Source organism: Syngnathoides biaculeatus, chromosome 2 (assembly GCF_019802595.1).
Source record: "Syngnathoides biaculeatus isolate LvHL_M chromosome 2, ASM1980259v1, whole genome shotgun sequence".
NCBI lineage: Eukaryota > Metazoa > Chordata > Actinopteri > Syngnathiformes > Syngnathidae > Syngnathoides > Syngnathoides biaculeatus.
Window position 1 is genome coordinate 29,647,185 of NC_084641.1, and position 20,093 is coordinate 29,667,277.

Here is a 20,093-nt window from a genome sequence, read left to right on the forward strand (position 1 = left end):
GTAGCGTCTTACATGAGCGAGGCACAGAAGCCGCTGTCGTCGTCGAGGTACGCGATGTCATCGTCCGAGTCCGATTCTGTGGGAAGGCGGGAGGGTCGTGAGAGACGACGACACGGACGTGACGGACGTGACGTCGCAGCCGACGTACTGTACCTCCGTCCTCGCTGTGTTTGTACCAGCCAAACTTCTTCATCATCTTCTTCTTGGCGATCGCGGCTCCTGCGGGGAACAAAAGCGGGCAGATGCCACGAAACAAAAGTGCACGAGGCCGCGTTGGGCCCGACATTTGTGTACGCTGTACGAGGTTTCGACAAGAAAGAAACGAGACCGCGACAGCTACTCAGCACTCAGTGACGATTTGCTTGCTAACGTGATTTCTGTGGTTTATGCGGTGATGCGGCTAATTTGTGCATTTTTTTTTTCCAACGGCCGCAAGCGGGCACTCAAGCGGAAAAGGTAATGAGACCGGTGGAATATATGTGCCGAGAAAGTGACTTTTACCAGCCCTGTTAGCGCTCAGCTAGCGTTAGCACTGTGCTAGCATGTGTCACTGGCATGTCTCAGTGATATTTCCCGGTAAGTTTTATTTTAACTGGCCCTGTTAGCGTTAGTGCTAGTGTTAGAGCTAGCTTTAGCGTAGCGGTAGCTAGCGTTAAACTCTTTCTGTGTACCGTCTTTCTTTGTAAATATCTCTCTCGATCCGTTCGCCCATCTATGGAGCTTTTGTTTGTATTTATCTGTAAGGGAAATGGCATATCAGTCTGAAATATTAGTGGATCCTAGTTTTGTTGTATGTGACATTACGCTTTGAAGTACCGTAAGTTCCGGCCCTACAGGCCATGACTTTTTTCATACGCTTTCTACCTTGCAGCTAATTTGTCCATTTTTTCCTAACGGCCGCAAGGGGGCACTCGAGGGGAAAAGGTAAGAGTGAGACCGGTGGAATATATGTGCCAAGGAAGTGACTTTTACAAATCCGGCCCCGTTAGTGCTGCGCTAGTGTTAGCGCTGCGCTAGCATTAGCACTGTGTTAGTGTGTTGCTGCTGAGTTACTGGCGTGTCTCAATTATATGTCCCCGGTAAGTTTTATTTTAACCGGCCCTGTTAGCGTTAGCGCTAGTGCGGCGCTAGCGTTAGAGCAGGGGTCACCAACGCAGTGCCCGCGGGCGAATGGGCGCCCGCGAGGTATCTTCTAAAAAATACCATAGGCCACAAATTGTTACTATTATTTGTGCTTTAAATTCAGAATCGGACTTGCCTACGTGAGTTCAAATTTTAAAATACCTGCGATGTCATTTACTACAATAAATTAAAACAACAATATTTTATGGACGTGTAATGAAGAGAGTCTGAAATTTGCCGCAAACAAGTCCCGTATGTACGTTCGTATCTTCATATGATCCGTGCTCACAAAGTAGCCCTCAGCCTCAAAAAGGTTGCTGAGCCCTGCGTTAGAGCTAGCTTTAGAGCACCGCTAGCGTTAGCAATAGCGTTAAACTCTTTCTGTGTACAGTCTTTTTTGTTGTTGTTGTAAATATCTCGCGTTTCAATGTGGCCACTTGCGGCTTTTAACACAGCTGCGGCGTATGTACCAAATGGTATTTCCTTTACAAATGTGCTAGGCGAGGCTTATAATCAGGTGCGCTCTGTAGGCCGGGAATTACGGTATTTACTCACGCATATCGTAATATATACGTAACGTGTTCAAGCTCGAATTGGTTTGAACTGGTAGGGAAATGCGGAAGACGTTAGATGAAAGCAAAAAGAACGTGTGAATGGCGGCACTCACGTTTATTTCCTTCTTCATCCACATCCTCGGCTTCGATGAGCCAGTCCATGTAGCCGATCATGTCTTCCTCCATCTGCTTGCTCTCTTGCGCTTTCTGCAGCTCCCCGCGTGCCACGGCCTTTTCCCTTTCTTTAGAAAACTCTCTGCGCAAATGCAAAACAAAACTCAAACGTTTCGACCGACGTCTGATTTTATCAGGCGGTATTTACACGACGGCCACCTACCCGCTCAGTACTCCCAAAACAAGGTTGATGATGAAAAACGAACCAAAGATGACCAGAGAAACGAAATACACCCACGGGATCTCGAAACCGATGGCGTCGTTCATCTTTGCGGAAAAGAGCAAAACGTGGGTGTTTTCTCAGAGAAACGGCAGGTCCAAGATGGCCGAAACGGGTTACCCAGTAGAGGACGTCGGTCCAGCCTTCCATGGTGATGCACTGGAAGACGGTCAGCATGGCAAAGAAAATGTTGTCGAAGTTGGTGATGCCGCCGTTGGGACCCTCCCACTTGCCCCTGCACTCGCTGCCGTTGGTGACGCAGAAGCGACCGCTCCCGGCAAACGCGCACGGGGACGGGTCGTCCTCCACCATCATCTCTGGAAGCAAAACATGTGCGCAGGCGCTCACGTTTCACAACTACTTTACCGCGATGCAGTCAGCAGCTGTAATAGTTAGTCGTCTTTCGTAGAGGATCAAGAATATATGCCTGTGAATACGTGTTACTCTCTCTCTACATGTGGTGCGCCACCGTTTGTGTTCAAAGATCCATCGATTACAGGCTTATAAGACTGCAACTATTAATGCTAACTATTAGCACGCCCGTCAATGGAGTTGTTCCATTTTATGTTAGCTTTAAACTAGCTCCATTCTCACTAGCACCATTCTCAAATGCAACGTTGGCTGTGGATTTTCAATACGCAATGTGTAATTCTCTCTGTTTTATGTCTAGTTTTCTTCAACCGGGAGAGGTATGACGCATCCTGAAGTTTTGTTTTTGAAAAATTGTTTCCCGTCTGCCAAACTGCAGAATGTGAATTGAGTTCACTGGCAACATACAGTTCTTGTACCTCAAGTTTGGATTTGCAAGTCAATGACGGCGTTTAAGTCGGAAAAACCCAGAAGTCGGCTCACTTGTATCCCGACTCGCTCGTTGGTCACATTTCTGAATATAAACAAACCAATGATGGGATTCCGGTGGAGGTGGCAAAGAATTTTCAGATTTTGAACATCATACTACTTTATTCTGACTAGAGGAACTGCTTGCCATGCCGTATTTAAATAAAAAAATACAAACTAGTTCACAATTTTCAGCCTATGCTCATGGCCGACGCCATCTTATTGTTCTTGCGGAAGATAATGCATCTCGGCTGGGAATCGCAAGACGAAAATCGAATAAGCTAGCTTGCTAGCCGGTTAGCTAGCTAGCTAGAAAAGAGGCAGCTGGTCACACGTTAACGCTGTGCTAGCGTGTTGCTGCCGTTTCTTAGTCATTTTTTTTTTAAACTGGCACTGTTAGCGCCGTGCTAGCACGTTGCTGCTGTCTTACTGCCGTGTCTCTGTGATTTCGGGATTTTTTTTTTTTTAACCAGCCCTGTTAGTGCTGTGCTACCGTTTTGCTATTATGTAGCTGCCGGGGCCTTTTTCTTTTGTTTTGTTTTTTACCGGTATGTTTTTTCTTTTTTAACCAGCCCTGTTCGTGTTACCGTGTTGTTGCTATGTTAAGCAAAGCTAAAGTATTAAAACTTTGAAAACTCTTTCCGTGTACCGTCTTTCTCTCGTTTCAATGTGGGTACCTGCGTCTTTTACACAAGTGCATCACCGCAATTTTTTTCACACGCTGCGGTGACGCAGCAAATTTGCGCAGTTTTTCTAACGGCCGCAAGGCGGCACTCGAGCGGAAAAGTTAAGAATGAGACCGGTGGAATATATCTGCCGAGGAAGTGACTTTTACCGGCCCTGTTCGCGCCGCGCCAGCGTTAGCATGTTGCAGCTGTGTTACTGGCGTGTCTCAGTGATAGTTACCGGTAAGTTTCATTCCAACCAGCCTTGTTAGCGTTAGCGCGGCGCTAGCGTTATTACCACAAGGGGACTTTTCAGGACGGGGGAGCGCTCAGACCGTCACACCAGCCCCGTTGGCACTGCGCTAGCGTGTTACTGCCGTGTCTCAGCGATGTTTACCGGTAAGTTTTATTTTAAGCAGCCTCGTTAGCATTAGCGCGGTGCTCGCGTTATTAATCACAAGGGGACTTTTCAGGACGGGGGAGCGCTCAGACCGTCACACCGACCCCGTTAGCATTGCGCTAGCGTGTTACCGCCGTGTCTCAGTGATGTTCACCGGTATTTTTGTTAGCGCGGCGCTAGCATTAGCGTTAAAACTTTCTGTGTACCGTCTTTCTTTGTAAACATCTCGTGTTTCAATGTGGGCACTTGCGTCTTTTGCACAGGTGCGGCTTACGTGTGTACCAAACGGTATTTCCTTTACAAATGTACTGGGTGAGGCTTATAACCAGGTGCACTCTGTAGGCCGGAAATCACGGTACGTAGTTAAGCGTCGGTTTATCATGTGTGGATTAAAGAGAATCCAAATGTGCACTCAATACTTGCAGAAGATGTCATCATTCCACGCAGGAACAAACTCAAATCAACCGCTAAAATGGCCCAATATGAATCTGACGGTTGCTCTCGTGATGATTTTGAGCATAAATCATGAGCAGATGTCCGCCAAGGACTGTGGTGAGCTCGGCCGGATAAAACGGTGCGAGGACGTGAGCGCAAACCCGTGCCGGAGAAGAAGCACGTCTTGTGCATCCTGCCAATGAAAAGCTCCAAGCCGATGATGGCGTAGATGATGATGACAAACATGACCAGCATCCCGATGTGAAGGAGCGGCACCATGGCTTTCATGATGGAGTTGAGAACAATCTGCAGACCTGGCGGAGAGCACAAAGACCTTTCAGCTCGCGCCGCCGAAGAGGCCAGGCGAGACGGAAGCCGACGCACTGGGGACTCCGGATACGAGTCGGAGCGGTCTCAAGACCCTGAAGGCCCTCAGAGCTTTGACGTCCAGGCCTCCGGGTTTTCCCGCGGCGTGATGGGCCTCTCCCGGCTTGTGGTCCGTCATGGCCTCCGCGATGACGCTGAACAGCCTGCACGAACGCCAACCACATTAGCGTCAAGTCGGGGAGCGAAGAGTCCTAAGCAAACCTTTTTTTTCCCCATTTTTCAACGTTTTTTTTTTCAATACATCCGCTTTCCTTTGCTTGGACCCCAACCGGCCACTCAGTTACCCGACAATGACGATGATGAAATCAAGCAAGTTCCATCCGCTGCGTATGTAGGCGCTGGGGTGCATGACTAAGCCGTAGGCGAGGATTTTCGTGAAAGTCTCGATGGTGAAGATGACGAGGAAGACGTACTCCACTTGTTCCTGAAAGCACACGAACACATCGCGCCGGGATTGTCACTGAATGCATCAGAGGCCGCGAAATGTCGTACGAAAGGGGGCTTTGATGTACGAGCGACCCCGATGACAAGTTTTTTTGTTTTGTTTGTTTTACAAATACAAGCGCTGTATCGCGGCAATGAACTTGACAACAAGCAGCAGTTCGGCCGATAGTCAACGATTAGCGTAATTTTCGGCCTACAAGCTGCGGCTTTTTTCACTCGCTTTCAACCCTGCGGTTTATGCGGCGCTAGCGTTAGCGCAGCTGGTTATAAGCCTCGGTACACGGAAAGAGTTTAATGCTCGCGCCGCTCTAACGCTAGCTCCGCGCCAACGCTGGCGTTAACCTCTTTCTGTGTACCGAGGGTTGTAACCAGGTGCGCTCTGTATGTCGGGAATTACGGTACATTAAAAAAAGAGGCTTGAAGTCGTTCAATGCGTTTCCTGTCAAACTACATGCAAAATGAAAAAATCGGACAACGAAATAATCAAACAACTTGTCACTGTTAGCTTAATGCTAACACATAGTGGAAATGGCCATTGACCTGCTAACAATTAGCATTGATAGTTGATAGTCATGGTAGGGCAAAAGATTGATGAAAAATATCACAATAGTCAAGGCATATATTCTTCAACGTCTGTGGAAAAACAAGTAACATTTTTTGCATCTTATGTGGTCACTGTCATGACCGCCAAGAGGGGCGTGGCCAGGCCGCTGCTCTGGGCGGTGACACCTGGCACCGCTCACAGCTGTTTCACATTGGAACTGTAATTAGACAGGCATTTAAGTTGGAGTTTTTGCCAGTTCGTTGCCCTGCGTTAGTGAGTTGCATTCACCGCCCGTGGGACTCTCCGCTTCTACGCGTAAGTCCGAGTAACCCTAGTCACAGCGATTCTGTGCCCTTTTGTTGGATCCTGTCCTGTTGAGTTGTTAGTTTGCTTCAGAGACATCGAACCCTTGCTGTGTGTCTTTTGGATCGTGCCGAGCCTAGCGTTTCTGTGCCTCTGCTTTGTCGGACTGCTATGACCCAGTTTCTGGAATAAACCACGTCGAACATTATGCCTCTGCCTCGAAGTCCTGCATTTGGGTCCGCCCCCGTACCGGAGGTTCGTGACAGTCACTTAAGAGTAGTGGTGGCTCTTTTTCTTTCGGGTGTATGACTGCAGTATTACACAGTATTGGCCCCGAGTGGCCAAGATGGGCACATCACAATCATGCAGGGTTAAATTAAGATGCAAAAGTGTTTAATTATTGGCACTGTATTTAACTATGTCATGATGCGTTTGAATGGTTTTTCCTTGTTTAAAACATTTGAAATATATATTTTTGTGGGTGTGGTTGGTGGCAAAATGGATTTCCAGCCGTTCATTTTCACGGGATGAATGGGAATAACCCAACGGTGAAGCAGGCCGATATCGTCAAAAGGGGCCGCTTGTGCGCTGGCGTCCTCACCTCTGAACCCACCGCCCGCTTAATCCTTTTTGCCAAATCTGCCGCTTAAGTCGTCTTAGAAGCGCAACCGCTCGGCTCGAGGCCTCACGCTGACGCGGTGACGGGCAAAAAATGTCAATCGAATTTGCGCAAACCGTTGAACGGTCAGCGTCGCCCAAACCCAACAAAGAGATTGACCGGCCTGTCCCGTGATGACCTTTTTGCAATCAAGAAATCGTGGAAACGCTTGCGCATGTATTGATTACAAAACAATAATCACTTCATGTACTTATGAATTCACTTACTTAAATTACTTGGTTACGCTTACGGAGGGACGGAAGACAGCGAGTCTACGGTGAAGCCAGAAAGGCAGATGGTTGGTATTTAAGTCATGGTCCCGAACAGTCGGCGGGCCACTCAGTGGAGGGTCCGACCCCCCCCCCCCCCCTCTAATGCAATTACTCTGCAACACACCACTAGTAACTTTATAGTAATTAATTATTCACGCCCTCACTTCTCGTATCTTGTCTATGTTTCTCCCAATAGTTTGGCCACGTGACGGGAATTTAATTTGCGTCAAATTCAGTCTTTTGCCATTTTTTGCATGAACAATTTGTGACGCAGGGATCCCGCTTAAACTTCTATTGATTATAACGCCTTTGCTGCTGTATTTTAATACGGAACTTTTAATAACGTTGGAGCTTTGTTAGTTTTTTTTACTCATGAAATGAAAATTACCGTTAAAACCAGTTTCTTTCTGATCCATAAGCTAAATGATTTAAAAAAAAAATATTTGCAGTCAAACAAAATCAAATGAAAAAAATAAGACTGTATAAAAGTAAGCTCTTTTCAAGTGGGCAAAAATAATTTCCAATAAAGATCTGATTAGGGAACACAATGGAAATTAATGCAAAAATAATGCGGAAGAAGTGATAATCCTGTGAAAATCGCCAAATGGATTTATTCAAGAAATGCAGTTTTACTATAATCACCTTTTTAAGAGAAAAAAAAGATTGAATATGCTTGGGAATAATGTCGGGTTTTGTTTTTTGTTGTGCAAAAAAAAAAAAAGCTCCAGTCAAAAGTAATATTTCGAGATCAAAGTCCAAATTTCTTTGTTAGCACGTAGCCTCGGAAGCGGTCGGCTGTAAAAAAATGTCAGTTCCCTTTATAAAAATACAACTTTATTCTTGCAAAATGAGTACTATTTATTCTTGGAAGATTACCACTGTGCTCTTGTAGTCATCCTATACTATATATAACGATATATTTCTTTACATTTTTCCAGAGATGTGTTTGTCAATACATTTTCCACGTTAGAATATAATAGCTGAAAACGTGCAAAGACTTGAGAAGAATGTAGTACTTCACTTCGGTGGTATAGCCTGAAACAGTTTTTCACCATTTGGCTTCCCCTAATGGACCTTTCCGACCTGTCAGTCACTCGTACAATAATAGCCAATCAGATAGCCGCATTGTCTTGACACGCCCCTGCCGCCATGTTGTCCCACAAGCAATACTGGTTGTCAGTAGCGTGCGCTTGGAAAAGTTCATGTTGGGAAGAAAATGCGCTTGGGGAACGTGGAATTCTGATGAAGGATATCCGGCTCGCTTACAACGGGGCCCGCTTGATTCATTTTCCAAAGCCTAAAACACAGTTGACGAAGAACCTACGATGGATTAAGGCTCGCGGAAGAGCGCACGTACAACTAAATATGGACAATATCACCCACTTCTAAAGACTACAATGATATTACTCGTGATCTTTCCAAGTAACAAGTACTCACCCTGCTTTACACGCGCAGTGCGATTCCACAATTTTATCCTGTTGGATTTCAATATGAAGCCTGCGAGGCGTCAAACTTTTTTTGCGTCGATCGCCAACGTTTCGCTGTAACTCTGACATTGCGTCCTGCTCCGTCCAAAATCGTAATTCCGTGTACGTATCCTTGCGTGAAATAGTCGAGACCTCTCTGGAGAACTCTCTTGGATGAGTCTGACGCATTTGGCGAAAAAAAACATACCGCAATCGTACCGGGAATACGCGATAGAGAATCCACTTCAAACCTGTTGTGTTCAGTCGCCATTTTGGAAGCTTGTGGGACATGGCGAATGTAGCTAAGGGGGCGGAGATCGCTCAAGATCGCCAGTCGGGAAAGGTCCACCCTTTAGCCGTGAGCACTTTGCAGTGGACCTGAGCTGTGAGAACCCACCAGTTTGTGATTGGTCACGTTGGAGTCGTCGTCCGGGTACGGCTTGGTGACCCCCATGGCCACGCAGTTGGCAAAGATAGCAAGGAGAATGAAGATGTCGAAAGGCGTGCCGATAGCGGTTGAGGAACGTTTGGGCGTCGGACAGAAAAATGGCGACAAAGCACAGAAAAGGATATTTCCACTCCACCAGCGCCAGCGCCGCCATGCGTATGGGGTTGCTGAGGGTGAGGCAGCAGAGGGCTCTGGGGGCTCGGAGGGCAGACTTGTTGGCCTGCATGGCCTTCTTGGCCCCCCCGCCTCTTTTTTTGCTCGAGCCCGTCGACCCCAGGGTGTCCGATTTCCCTCCGTCGCCCGCCGGAGGGGCTTCTGCCGATAAAAAAAAAAAAAAAAGGAGACTGAAAGAAATACACGTGAATGCACACAAAGAGGATACGAAGCGTCTGCGCGACCCTGGTCGAATGCCAGATTTCCGAGAATTAAACGGAAAAATGATGTCAGGTGTGTGAAGACATGAATTGGAATGTGATTGGTCAGTTCTGAACACAGCCACCTCAGTTAGAAGGGGTGTGCACACTTGTGCAATTACATGATGACATTTTTTTTTTTGAATCCTCTCTACTGATTTGTACATAAGTCAACTTCAAATTGGAAAAGGTTTATCAATCATTTATCGCAATATTTTTCATGTATCACAAAAACTTGACATTCAAACATGGCCGCGTAGACGCCTGACATCAAATATGAAAACGGAACAGAATCAAAAGTCGTGCAACAGTAGGGCAAAAATCCAGTTTCAGTTCTGCGGTACGTACGGTGCCTTGTGAAAGTATTCGGCCCCCTTGAACTTTTCAACCGTTTGCCGCATTTCAGGCTTCAAACATAAAGATATGAAATTACAATTTTTTGGTGGGACACAATCGTGAAGTGGAACGAACTTTATTGGATATTTTAAATTGTTCTTTCTTTCGGCTTGTCCCGTTAGGGGTTAAAAGCCTGAAAAGTGGGGCGTGCAATATTATTCGGCCCCCTTGCGTGAATACCTTTTGCCGCAATTCCCACAGGAAGTCACTTGGGTTTTGTCTCGATCAGTTTTCCGCATGGAGAGACTGAAATTCTCGTCCATTCTTCCTCGCGAAACAGCTCGAGCTGAGTGAGTTTGGATGGAGAGCGTCTGTGAACAGCGGTCTTCGGGTCTGATCGCAGATTCTCGATTGGATTCAGGTCTGGACTTGGAGTTGGTGATTCCAACACCTGGATACGTTTATTCCATTGTAGATTTGGCTTGATGTTTTTGGATCATCGCCCCGTCGGCAGATAAATCTCCGTCCCGGTCTCGGGTCTTTTTCAGACTCCACCGGGTTTTCCTCCAGAACGGTCTTGTACTTGGCTGCGTTCATCTTCCCATCAATTTGAACCACCTTCCCTGAGTCTGCCACCAACCACCACGTTTGAGAGTGATGATGTTGTGTTCAGGCCGATGAGCTCGCTGTCTTGCCATCTCGTTTTGCATTGTGGCCAAAAATTCGGATTCTGGTTTCATCTGAGCAGAGCACCTCGTTCCACGTTTGGTGTCTCTCCCAGGCGGCCGGTGGCAAACCCTAAACGGATATTTTGGAGAAACGGCTTTCTTCTCGCCACTCGGATTCGTGCAGTGTCCGACTGATTGTTGTCCTGGGGTCAGACTCTCCCACCTCAGCTGTAGATCTCTGCAGTTCATCCAAAGTGATCGCGGTCCTCTTGGCTGCATCTCTGATCCGTCTTCTCCTTGTTTCGAGGTGAAAGTTTAGAGCAGGGCTGTCAAACTCATTTTTGGCGCAGTCCACGTTGTAATTTCGTTCCACTTCACAATTGTGTCCCACTTGTCGTTGATTCTTGACAAAAAAAAAATGTAATTTATGTTTGAAGCCTGAAATGCGGCGAAAGGTTGAAAAGTTCAAGGGGGCCAAATACTCCAAAACTTCGGCTTCATCGGAGCAGCCCGAGAAAAGACGTCTCAGAAAGCGGAATTTGTAGGGAGAGAGAGAGAGAGAGAGAGATAGAGAAGACAGACAGACAGATAGATAAAGAAAATAAATAAACAGACAGACAGAAGATAGATAGACCAGACAGATAGACAGATAGATAGATAGATAGATAGATAGATAGATAGATAGATAGATAGATAGATAGATAGATAGATAGATAGATAGATAGATGATAGATAGATAGATAGATAGATAGATAGATAGATAGATAGATAGATAGATAGATAGATAGATAGATAGATGGATGGATGGATGGATGGATGGATGGATGGATGGAGGATGAGGATGGATGGATGGATGGATGGAGGATGGATGGATGGGGATGGAGATGGATGGATGGATGGATGGATGGATGGATGGATGGCTAGATAGACAGATAGACAGATAGATAGATAGATAGATAGATAGATAGATAGATAGAGAAAGAAAATAAATAACAGACAGACAGATAGATAGATAGATAGACCAGACAGATTAGACAACAGACAGATAGATAGATAGACAGAGAAAGAAAATAAATTAAACAGACAGACAGATAGATAGATAGATAAAGAAAATAAATAGACAGACAGACAGATAGATAGATAGACCAGACAGATAGACAGGCGGGCAGGCAGGCAGACAGACAAGACAGAGAAAGAAAAAAAATAGACAGACAGATAGATAGATAGATAGACCAGCAGATAAGACAGGCAGACAGATAGATAGATAGATAGAGAAAGAAACTTAAATAATAAACAGACAGACAGACAGATAGATAAAGAAAATAAATAGACAGACAGACAGACAGATAGATAGATAAAGAAAATAAATAAACCAGACAGACAGACAGACAGATAGATAGACCAGACAGACAGACAGACACAGATAGATAGATAGATAGATAATAATAAAAGACAGACAGATAGATATATAGACCAGACAGATAGACAGGCAGACAGATAGATAGATAGACGAGAGAAAGAAAGAAAATAAATAGACAGACAGACAGATAGATAGATAGACCGGACAGATAGACAGGCGGGGGCAGCAGGACAGACAGACAGCGAAAGAAAGAATATAAATAGACAGACAGATAGATAGGATAGATAGATAGACCAGACAGATAGACAGGCAGACGCAGATAGATAGATAGATAAGAAAGAAAATAAATAAACAGACAGACAGACAGATAGATAGAGAAAGAAAATAAATAAACAGACGGACAGACAGACAGATAGATAGATAAAGAAAATAAATAAAAAGACAGACAGACAGACAGATAGATAGACCAGACAGACAGACAGATAGATAGAGAAAGAAAATAAATAAACAGATGGACAGACAGTCAGATAGATAGACCAGACAGACAGACAGATAGATAGAGAAAGAAAATAAATAAACAGATAGACAGATAGATAGATAGACCAGGCAGACAGACAGACAGATAGATAAACCCTTCCATTGCTTGGTCTGAACAATATACTGTGCATTCTGAGAAGCGATACAAGACGGCGGTTGCGCGGCTCTCGACCGACACCGAGCGGTCCAGGCCTCTGCGATAAGACCAGACCAGATGTGACCTAGTTCCTAATAGGGGCCCACATGGCCGCGAGGTGGCTCAGGTACATTTTACACCTGTTCAAAAAGAAGCCAGCCCACCCAGCGAGTGCAAAAACTAATACACACAATCCAGGCCAGAACAAGAGGACTAAAAAGCCCGTGGAAATATTGAAGCGCTGTCCAGTACTTGCTTTGGGCACATGTGCAGACTGCAAAGTTCGGACGTCGATTTTGAAGGTAACACTGAAGCACAAGCAGCCTTCCTTACCTTTCTTCGCCCCGTCCATGTTCGCGGTTTACCGACACGACGCGCGGCTGAGCAAAGCCACCCTCACCCCGCCTGGATCGCGTGACGCCTAAAGGACACACAAAGACAGCACGCGAAAAGTTTGCGCGGGTGACGCGGCGAGTCCGGCGTGCGCCATGGTCGCCGCAAACGCGAACGAAAGTTGATTTCCTCCCAGCTCGGAGCGGAGGTGGATTAAAAAAAAAAAAAAAAAAGTGTCCGCCCTCCGCGGCGCGGTGCTCAAACCTCGGGATTAAACCAGTTGAGCCGTTTAGAGGGATGACCGTGGAAATCTTCCGGGGAGGTAGATGGAGGTAAACGCCGGAAGACATTTCTTTAACGGCATTTTAAAATAAACAAACAAACAAACAAAAAAAAAATCAAATATTATTGAAAAGTGGCATCAATTTGGAGACTTTTGGATTCAATTTTTTTTTTGTGTGGAGGCTGAAAAAGCTGCCGCGCAGTACCCTGACCAGACGACAGGAGGGGCAGTGGAACATCTTGACAAAACTAGACTTGGGCCTTGCGGTTCAATTCCACTCCTAGTTGAAGTATAATGCCAAAGAAAACACAAAACTAAAATAATTTGACATTGTGTCTAAATGCTGACCCACAATGTCAAACGCCATAGACGGACTAACAAACAGCCTCCATGTGGCAGTGTATAAGAACACAAGCGGTGCATCAACACAAGGAGACAGACAATATATTAATCTCCAGGTCAGGGATGAGATCCTGACCCAAGTGGAGGAGTTCAAGGATCTCGGGGTCTTGTTCACGAGTGAGGGAAGAACGGAGCCGGAGATGGACAGACGGATCGGTGCAGCGTCTGCAGCGATGCCGACTTTGTATCGGTCCGTCGTGGTAAAGAGGGAGCTCAGTTGAAAGGCGAACCAACTCAATCTACCAGTTGATCTCCCTTTGTCCCCTCACCGAAAGAACAAGATCCTGGATCCAAGCGGCCAAAATGAGTTTTCTCCTCAGTGCGGTCAGACTCTTAGACCCTTAGAGAACGGGTGAGAAGCTCGGTCATCAGGGAGGGGCTCAGTGTCGAGCCGCCGCTCCTCCGCATCGAGAGGAGCCAGATGGGGCATCTGATCCGGACGCCTCCCTTCTGAGGTGTTCCGGGCGCGTCCCACCGGAAAGAGACCCCGAGGACGCCTCGGGGGATCCTTCCGGAAGAGCTGGAAGAAGTGGCTGGGGAAAGGGAAGTTGAAGCTACTTCCCCCGCGACCTGACCCGGAAAAGCGGTACAAAATGGATGGATGGATGGATGGATGGATGAAGCAAAGCGCACACGGGAGGAGAAAGCAAGCACAATTCTTCCATTGAACACGTCACGTCTTTATTCATTTTAGCTACTTGAATAAATATCGTAAGCAAATAAGACACTCGATACAGCAAAATGCTTAAAATTGAGATTGCATTGAAGGAAAACAAAGACAATCTTTCTTTCGTGGTTTTCCAGTTCTTCACTGCTTTTCTTTTCTGGGCTAATCCTTGTAGGCCGGCCATTCCTGCGAAGGTTCCCCTGAACAGTATCACCATTTGAGGTACGGTTCCCTGCAATACCAAATCTTCACAAATGCCTTTTGTGACCCTTTCCAGAACGACCCTTAGCAATCGCACAATTTCTTGAATGTTCCTGAATTTTTCGGACTGCGCATTTTTTGTGCCAGCTTTTTTTGTCTGATTTGATTTTGTCGGAAAGGTTCTGTTCAAGACATTTTTTGATTGAACACGTCCGGAGGGAACCAGGCTTGCGTGTCATCAGTGAAAATCAACCAGAAAATTGGGACCAGCCACATATTTAACCATTTAAAATAATAATTGAATAATAAATAAACAAATAAGTCAGTACTTCAAGGTAACGTTGGATAGATGTATTTTTTTAAAGAAATGAACTCACCATTTTAAGTTCACGTGGGTTATATTTGTCCAACATTTACACTTATTTGATGATCCTAAACATTCAAGTTGGAATGTATGGAAAAAAATAAGCATTTGAGAAGGGGGGGGGCAATACTTTTTCACCGGTCTGCCAATCATTGGTGCGCACGGGAATTGCACCCCCTTGTGGATACATTTTCAAGGGACTTCAAGGATTTTACTTAGCACTAAATTAAGGTTGGGAAACGCTTGAAAAATGGGACAAAACTGATGAAAATACGACCACAAAACGTGCAGTACACAAGCTCAATAGATTTCCTGTCTATTGTAACGAGGACAATGTTCTCAAAAATACTTTTAAAACATTCATAAATAAGTCAAACTTTTTTTCAAGTTTCTTAACGTGACGCGACACCACGGAAGCGTATCGCTGCCATGCCATACCAAAAAACAAACAAAAACAAAAAACGCTATCACATTATAACGGGATTTTCATGTGATAATGTGGTTAATTAAACGTTATAATGTGAAAAAGTGAAAAGTTTCACATTGTAACGTCATTCATTTCTTGTTACAGTGTGAAACTTTCATGTTATAACATGATATGATCTACATTATAATGTGATTTCTTTCATGTTATAACGTAGTAAATAATAACTAAATTACACCCCTCTACACTTGCCCCCCCCCCCCCCCCCCAAAAAAAGGCAGTTACTTCCGGTTCTATTACATGTTCTTGCTCCACGCTTAAGAGGTAATCTCCGTAAAAAAGCTCGCCAAATCCAGCTGTGTCTTCCTGTATGCCACCTTGGAAGGATGCGAGTGACCACATGGTCGCTACCGGTTGACGCCAACTTTTCAGGTTTTACCGTGCTATGTTTCATGTTTTAACGTGATAAATTACATGTTACAAAGTGGTTCATTTCACGTTATAACGCGAAATGTTTGTTATAATGTGAAATGAATTATGTCATAACATGAAATGATTCACGTTATAATGGGTAATTAACCACATTATAACGTGAAACATATCACGTTATAGCGTGATCGCGACCTTTTGTTTTTTGGTGTGGCAGCTGGCGTCCTTTGACAGGAATAATTCCCACCATGCCGAAAAGGCAGTTGCACAAATATCTTTCAATAACCTGATACATCGTATTTATCAAATGTCAACTGCATATTTGTGTAAATCTATATCATCTGTATTCAGTCAAAAATATTTGCATCTCCTCGCACGACAATTCACAATTATTTCCGCCTGAGGTAAAAAAAAAAAAAAAAAGAAAAAAAAGTCGACACTCCGTACAGTATTTGTGTGGAATGAAGTACAGAGAGTCCTCGGTTCTCGAACGTCCCCGTTCTCGGACAAATCGGTTTTCCAACGAAAATTTTGAGATTTTTTTTTCTGCTTCTGTTTTTGAACGAAAATTGATACCCGAACGGCCCCGACAAAACCCGGAAATAACATAAGGCGCGCGGCCCGACCAGCTGACCCACGACGCGGCCTCTGTACGCAGACGTGTTCCGGTAGCTCCATTTACTGAGGACTATGAACCCCCAATCGTAGCTCCAAAGAAGAAGTTCTTTGGGAAAAGAAAAAAACTTCCAGGCGGCGGCGGGTCACCCCCACCCCAAGAGATTTGCATTGCTTTATTTCTTGCGAACTTTAATAATGCTCTGTTCCATTAGCATGTCTGCATTTTTGTTTTGTTTCAAAGATTTCGTTAACTCGAATTACGAGTTAATGTTTTTCTATGTTAATTTTTGTCAAAATATATATATATCTTTTCCCCTCATTATTGCTTATTTAAAGTTATTCTGCACTTTTGTTGATTAAAAAAAAGTTAACAAGGCTGGGGGCCGAGTCGCTACCGATACGGTAATCACAGCCTAGCCTACTCTACTACTACAGCATACATTTTAAGCAAAAAATAAAGATATTTCTTAAATTATATTGTATAAAGTATTTAAACTATACATGCATTTCTACTGTGCACTTTATTATCAAGAAAAGCTAAAAAAAAAAAAACATTGCTTTAAAAAGCCAAATTTTTTAGACTTGGAACGCATTATTTCTTTTTCCATTGATTGTAATGGGAAATATCGATTCGGTTTTCGAACAAATCACTTCTCGAAGCGCCTTCTGGAACGAATTGTGGTCGAGAACCGAGGTTGTCCTGTATCAATACTTCCATCACGCCGAATGACAATTCACGGTCATTTCCGTGTGAGGTAAATGGTATTTCCGCACCAGTCGGAGCCCCTTTCTCAACGTCTTCATCATGGCGGTACCTGCTGCGAAGTTCATGCGGCGCCGGGCTGAACCCAACTGAGTGTGTCGACTGCTGTCCCCGCGTGACGCTACTGAAAGTGACTTTGCGCCGCCGCCGCCGCCTCCCGGTCTTCGTGCTTTGGAGGCAACTGGCTGGGATCCTCCGCCAAGGGAATTTCTCAAGGGGGGACAACAACAAGCACGCATCAGAAAGTTTGTGATACGTAAGCAGTCATCACGCAGGAATTTCAGTCACCGTATTATCGAGGCTCTGACGGAGGGATTCATTATAATAACACTCATAATTACGTTTATGGTTCTTGAAAAATAGGAAATGATGTGAAGCGCGTTAATATGCACCAACATTTTCAAATCCCGCAATTTCCGGACTATAAGCCACACGCGTTCAACCCTGCGGTTTATGCAATGATGCGGCTAAATTATGCATTTTTTTTTCCTAACGGCCGCTAGGGGGGGGCGCTAGAGCAGAAAAGGTACGAGTGAGACAGGCGGAATAAATGTGTCGAGGAAGACGCGAGTTTAATGTAACTCCCCGATTTGTGCGTGGATAAAATTAGCATGAAAAGACCCTCACCATGGAAAATGCAAAAAGAAATTCATACGACGCAGCTTTCAAATTGAAAGCAACCAAGATGGCCGGTAAAGGAGGAAACGGAGTCGCTCGCACTCACGGTTCTGAAACTGCTGCGCTGTGTATCTCGTTAGAAGGATTCCAAAACCTTCAATGAGGGCGAGCAGAACTCCTCCCATCACGGCGGAGCCCATCATGGTTAATGGCCCACCTGGGCAAAGAAAAATGAATTTCATGTGATGGGCTCTGCAACAGTTTTCATATTCTACTTCCTGTTTTGCTCTCATTGCCCCGAGCCTGACAAAGACTCCCAGCGACTTTAAAAACTTGTTTGTGATACTTTACTACTTTATCTTAATGTGTTTAACTTTTTTTTTGAAAAAAGATGTTTGAATTGTCGTTGACATTTCGAAACGAAATTGGCCGCGAGCGCACTGCGGCCCCGAGGCAAATTGAGTTGGAGACCCCTGCGTTGGCCAAATTATTATCGTGCGCATTTCATAAAGCTTTCATGCTGACAGCTCGGACTCTGACCCAATTCTTACAAAGGTAAATGTCAACTTTTTCTTTGAAAGTCGACCAACTCAAAATATGAATGGACGGAAAGAAAGGGGTTGTGGCCCGACAACAATGTACCCGCCCTGTAGTGTCTGCTCGAGTTTCCTCTTACTGCGCGACGCCAGGACGGCGCCCGTCAAGGCGCCGCTCGTTATGGAGTTCCAAGGATCCTCTTTTCCTCTCAGGCGTACTAAACCGCAGTCAATGGTGGAGAAGAGGCCTCCCCATACCGCAAAGCTTCCTTCAAAATAAATCAAGACGGTGACATTAACGTACCAGTTCAGACATCTTCTGGATTCAACGACTTTCTGACCTCCAATCTGCGGCGCTCTCAACTTCACTGCGTTTCCGCTGCCTTTCAGTCGGTGCGCGACTCCCTGCGATGTTACGGCACCGCTCCGTGAAAATGCAAAAGAGGAAAAGAGCGGACCGGCGCACTCACCGCCGGGGCGTTCCGGAAGCCCTTGATGGCCTGAAACACCCCCCCGCCGATGGCACCCATGGTGAAGGCACCGCCGCAGTCATCCACTATCCTCCAAGGGCTGAAAATATATGAACAACATCACGCCGCAGGAAAACTTTAGTGGATTATCGGAACTTTTTTCTGTGTATAATTTAGCAGGCCTCCAATATTTGGGCAACATCTTGGTAGCGCAAAAGTTATGTGTATGGATAGGTTTCCGATTACCAGGCCACCAAATCTGTTTCCACACATTCCAGTAGTAAGGAAGACCACTAGATTAACAAAATAAAAAAAAAAAAAATTGAAAAATTAAAAAAAAAATAGAGCTCTGGAGAAAAAAAAATAGATCCCGCTCACTCCCAAAAAGAAGCACCGTTTTTGGTATTTTATTTCATTTTTCATTTCCGAAAATTAAATGCTCTAAACGACAATGTTTGTGTTTCAAATGAGGGATTTATGTTGCGAGGAGTTTATACAAAAGAAAAAGTGAATTTTACTTCCCCCCCACCCAAAACAAAATCTGAGAAACTGAATATTTTGAAAGAGTGTGTTATTTTTCCAAAGCAGTAAAATCACAAACCCTGCAATTTATTATTCTTTACGTCGTGTCGTCATCCACGGAGGTTAAAAAAAACAAAACAAAAACAAAAAAACAAAACAAAACGAGTCTTTTTTTTTTTTTTAAAAAAAAAAAAACAAGTATTAGACAGAAAGTAGAAAAAAAGTATTTTCAAACATAGTGGACAGTAAAAGTCAAAAGTTGTCCGAAAATAAATACTCAAGTATAGTACTGATTACTAATAAATAAATAAAATAAAAAATGAAAATAATTCTACCACAAAATATTCCTTCATCGTTACATCGCATTAGTGGTACTCGTTCCTAAATATTAATTCGCTATGAACATAAAATAACACGCCGTACATTTCATTTGCTATCCTAATCTCTTCTCTAAATCCATCTGACTGGCCGTCCTCAACACTGTACACTACTTCAACCCAATACACGACACGCACAAAACAAATTGTGGGTCGAAAAGTTGAACACGCATAAAAAATATATATATATATATATCATTAAAAGTGTTGAAATTGAAAGTCATGTTTACCAAGGCTCGCGAACATACTCCTCCATCTTTGTTGTGGCGGAGAACGTGTGACGTCATGAGCGTTGAAATATCTTCTTTGGCTTTCTATTCTTCTTTCAAAGGTGCTGTGCCCACCTAGTGGTTTGGAGTGAAACTTCACATGCTGTTCATTTTCCGCATGGAGATAAGTATAACCATATAATGTTTATCATATACAAGCATTGTCAGGGGGTTAGCGACAAAACGCTGTCATAATTTATCTAATTTTCAAAGAAATTCCATTTTAAAAAAATCAGTGCCGGCAATGTTTTTTTCATGTTCGTGTATTTTGGGTCACTCCAGGAATATAACAAAATTCACACTACACTGATAGCTATGAAATTTCGTCCAAACGGGCTGTAAGGGTTTAAACAATATTGTTAAATCTCACTTAATACGATCAAGTCTGTTACATTCTGAATTATTTAATAACAATATCGCGTATATCCTTCCTTGATG

At 44.4% G+C, this 20,093-nt stretch overlaps 2 protein-coding genes across 2 annotated transcripts in view; both read right to left on the reverse strand.

Moving 5' to 3' along the window:
• The window catches only part of LOC133514547 (voltage-dependent L-type calcium channel subunit alpha-1D-like), a 41,179-nt gene extending 24,216 nt beyond the window's left edge, over positions 1 to 16,963 (reverse strand). The window contains exons 1-12 of the mRNA XM_061846335.1: positions 16,916 to 16,963; positions 12,713 to 12,800; positions 9,055 to 9,244; positions 8,879 to 8,984; positions 5,079 to 5,218; positions 4,792 to 4,937; positions 4,569 to 4,721; positions 2,191 to 2,387; positions 2,014 to 2,117; positions 1,790 to 1,932; positions 154 to 219; positions 13 to 76 (exon numbers count right to left, since the gene is read on the reverse strand). Coding sequence (XP_061702319.1) covers positions 13 to 76; positions 154 to 219; positions 1,790 to 1,932; positions 2,014 to 2,117; positions 2,191 to 2,387; positions 4,569 to 4,721; positions 4,792 to 4,937; positions 5,079 to 5,218; positions 8,879 to 8,984; positions 9,055 to 9,244; positions 12,713 to 12,731 — 1,328 coding nt within the window. The 5' untranslated portion in view covers positions 12,732 to 12,800; positions 16,916 to 16,963. The remainder of the gene's footprint in view (positions 1 to 12; positions 77 to 153; positions 220 to 1,789; positions 1,933 to 2,013; positions 2,118 to 2,190; positions 2,388 to 4,568; positions 4,722 to 4,791; positions 4,938 to 5,078; positions 5,219 to 8,878; positions 8,985 to 9,054; positions 9,245 to 12,712; positions 12,801 to 16,915) is intronic.
• Positions 14,062 to 19,956, reverse strand: timm17b (translocase of inner mitochondrial membrane 17 homolog B (yeast)). The gene is made up of 6 exons (XM_061846322.1): positions 19,617 to 19,956; positions 18,488 to 18,587; positions 18,359 to 18,422; positions 18,158 to 18,286; positions 17,588 to 17,698; positions 14,062 to 17,073 (listed from the first exon to the last, which is right to left on the reverse strand). Exons 1-6 carry the CDS (start codon positions 19,640 to 19,642, stop codon positions 16,985 to 16,987), a joined length of 519 nt encoding a protein of 172 aa, XP_061702306.1. The 5' UTR covers positions 19,643 to 19,956; the 3' UTR covers positions 14,062 to 16,984.
• Between the last annotated feature and the right edge of the window lie 137 nt (positions 19,957 to 20,093).

Excerpts from the sequence above, each read along its gene's own strand:
- timm17b (XM_061846322.1), bottom strand. The coding sequence starts at position 19,642 with ATGGAGGAGTATGTTCGCGAGCCTTG. Across the intron at positions 18,287-18,358 it reads GAGAGCGCCGCAGATTGGAG|GAAGCTTTGCGGTATGGGGA; the intron begins GTCAGAAAGTCG and ends TTTATTTTGAAG. Across the intron at positions 17,699-18,157 it reads CGCCGTCCTGGCGTCGCGCA|GTGGGCCATTAACCATGATG; the intron begins GTAAGAGGAAAC and ends TTCTTTGCCCAG.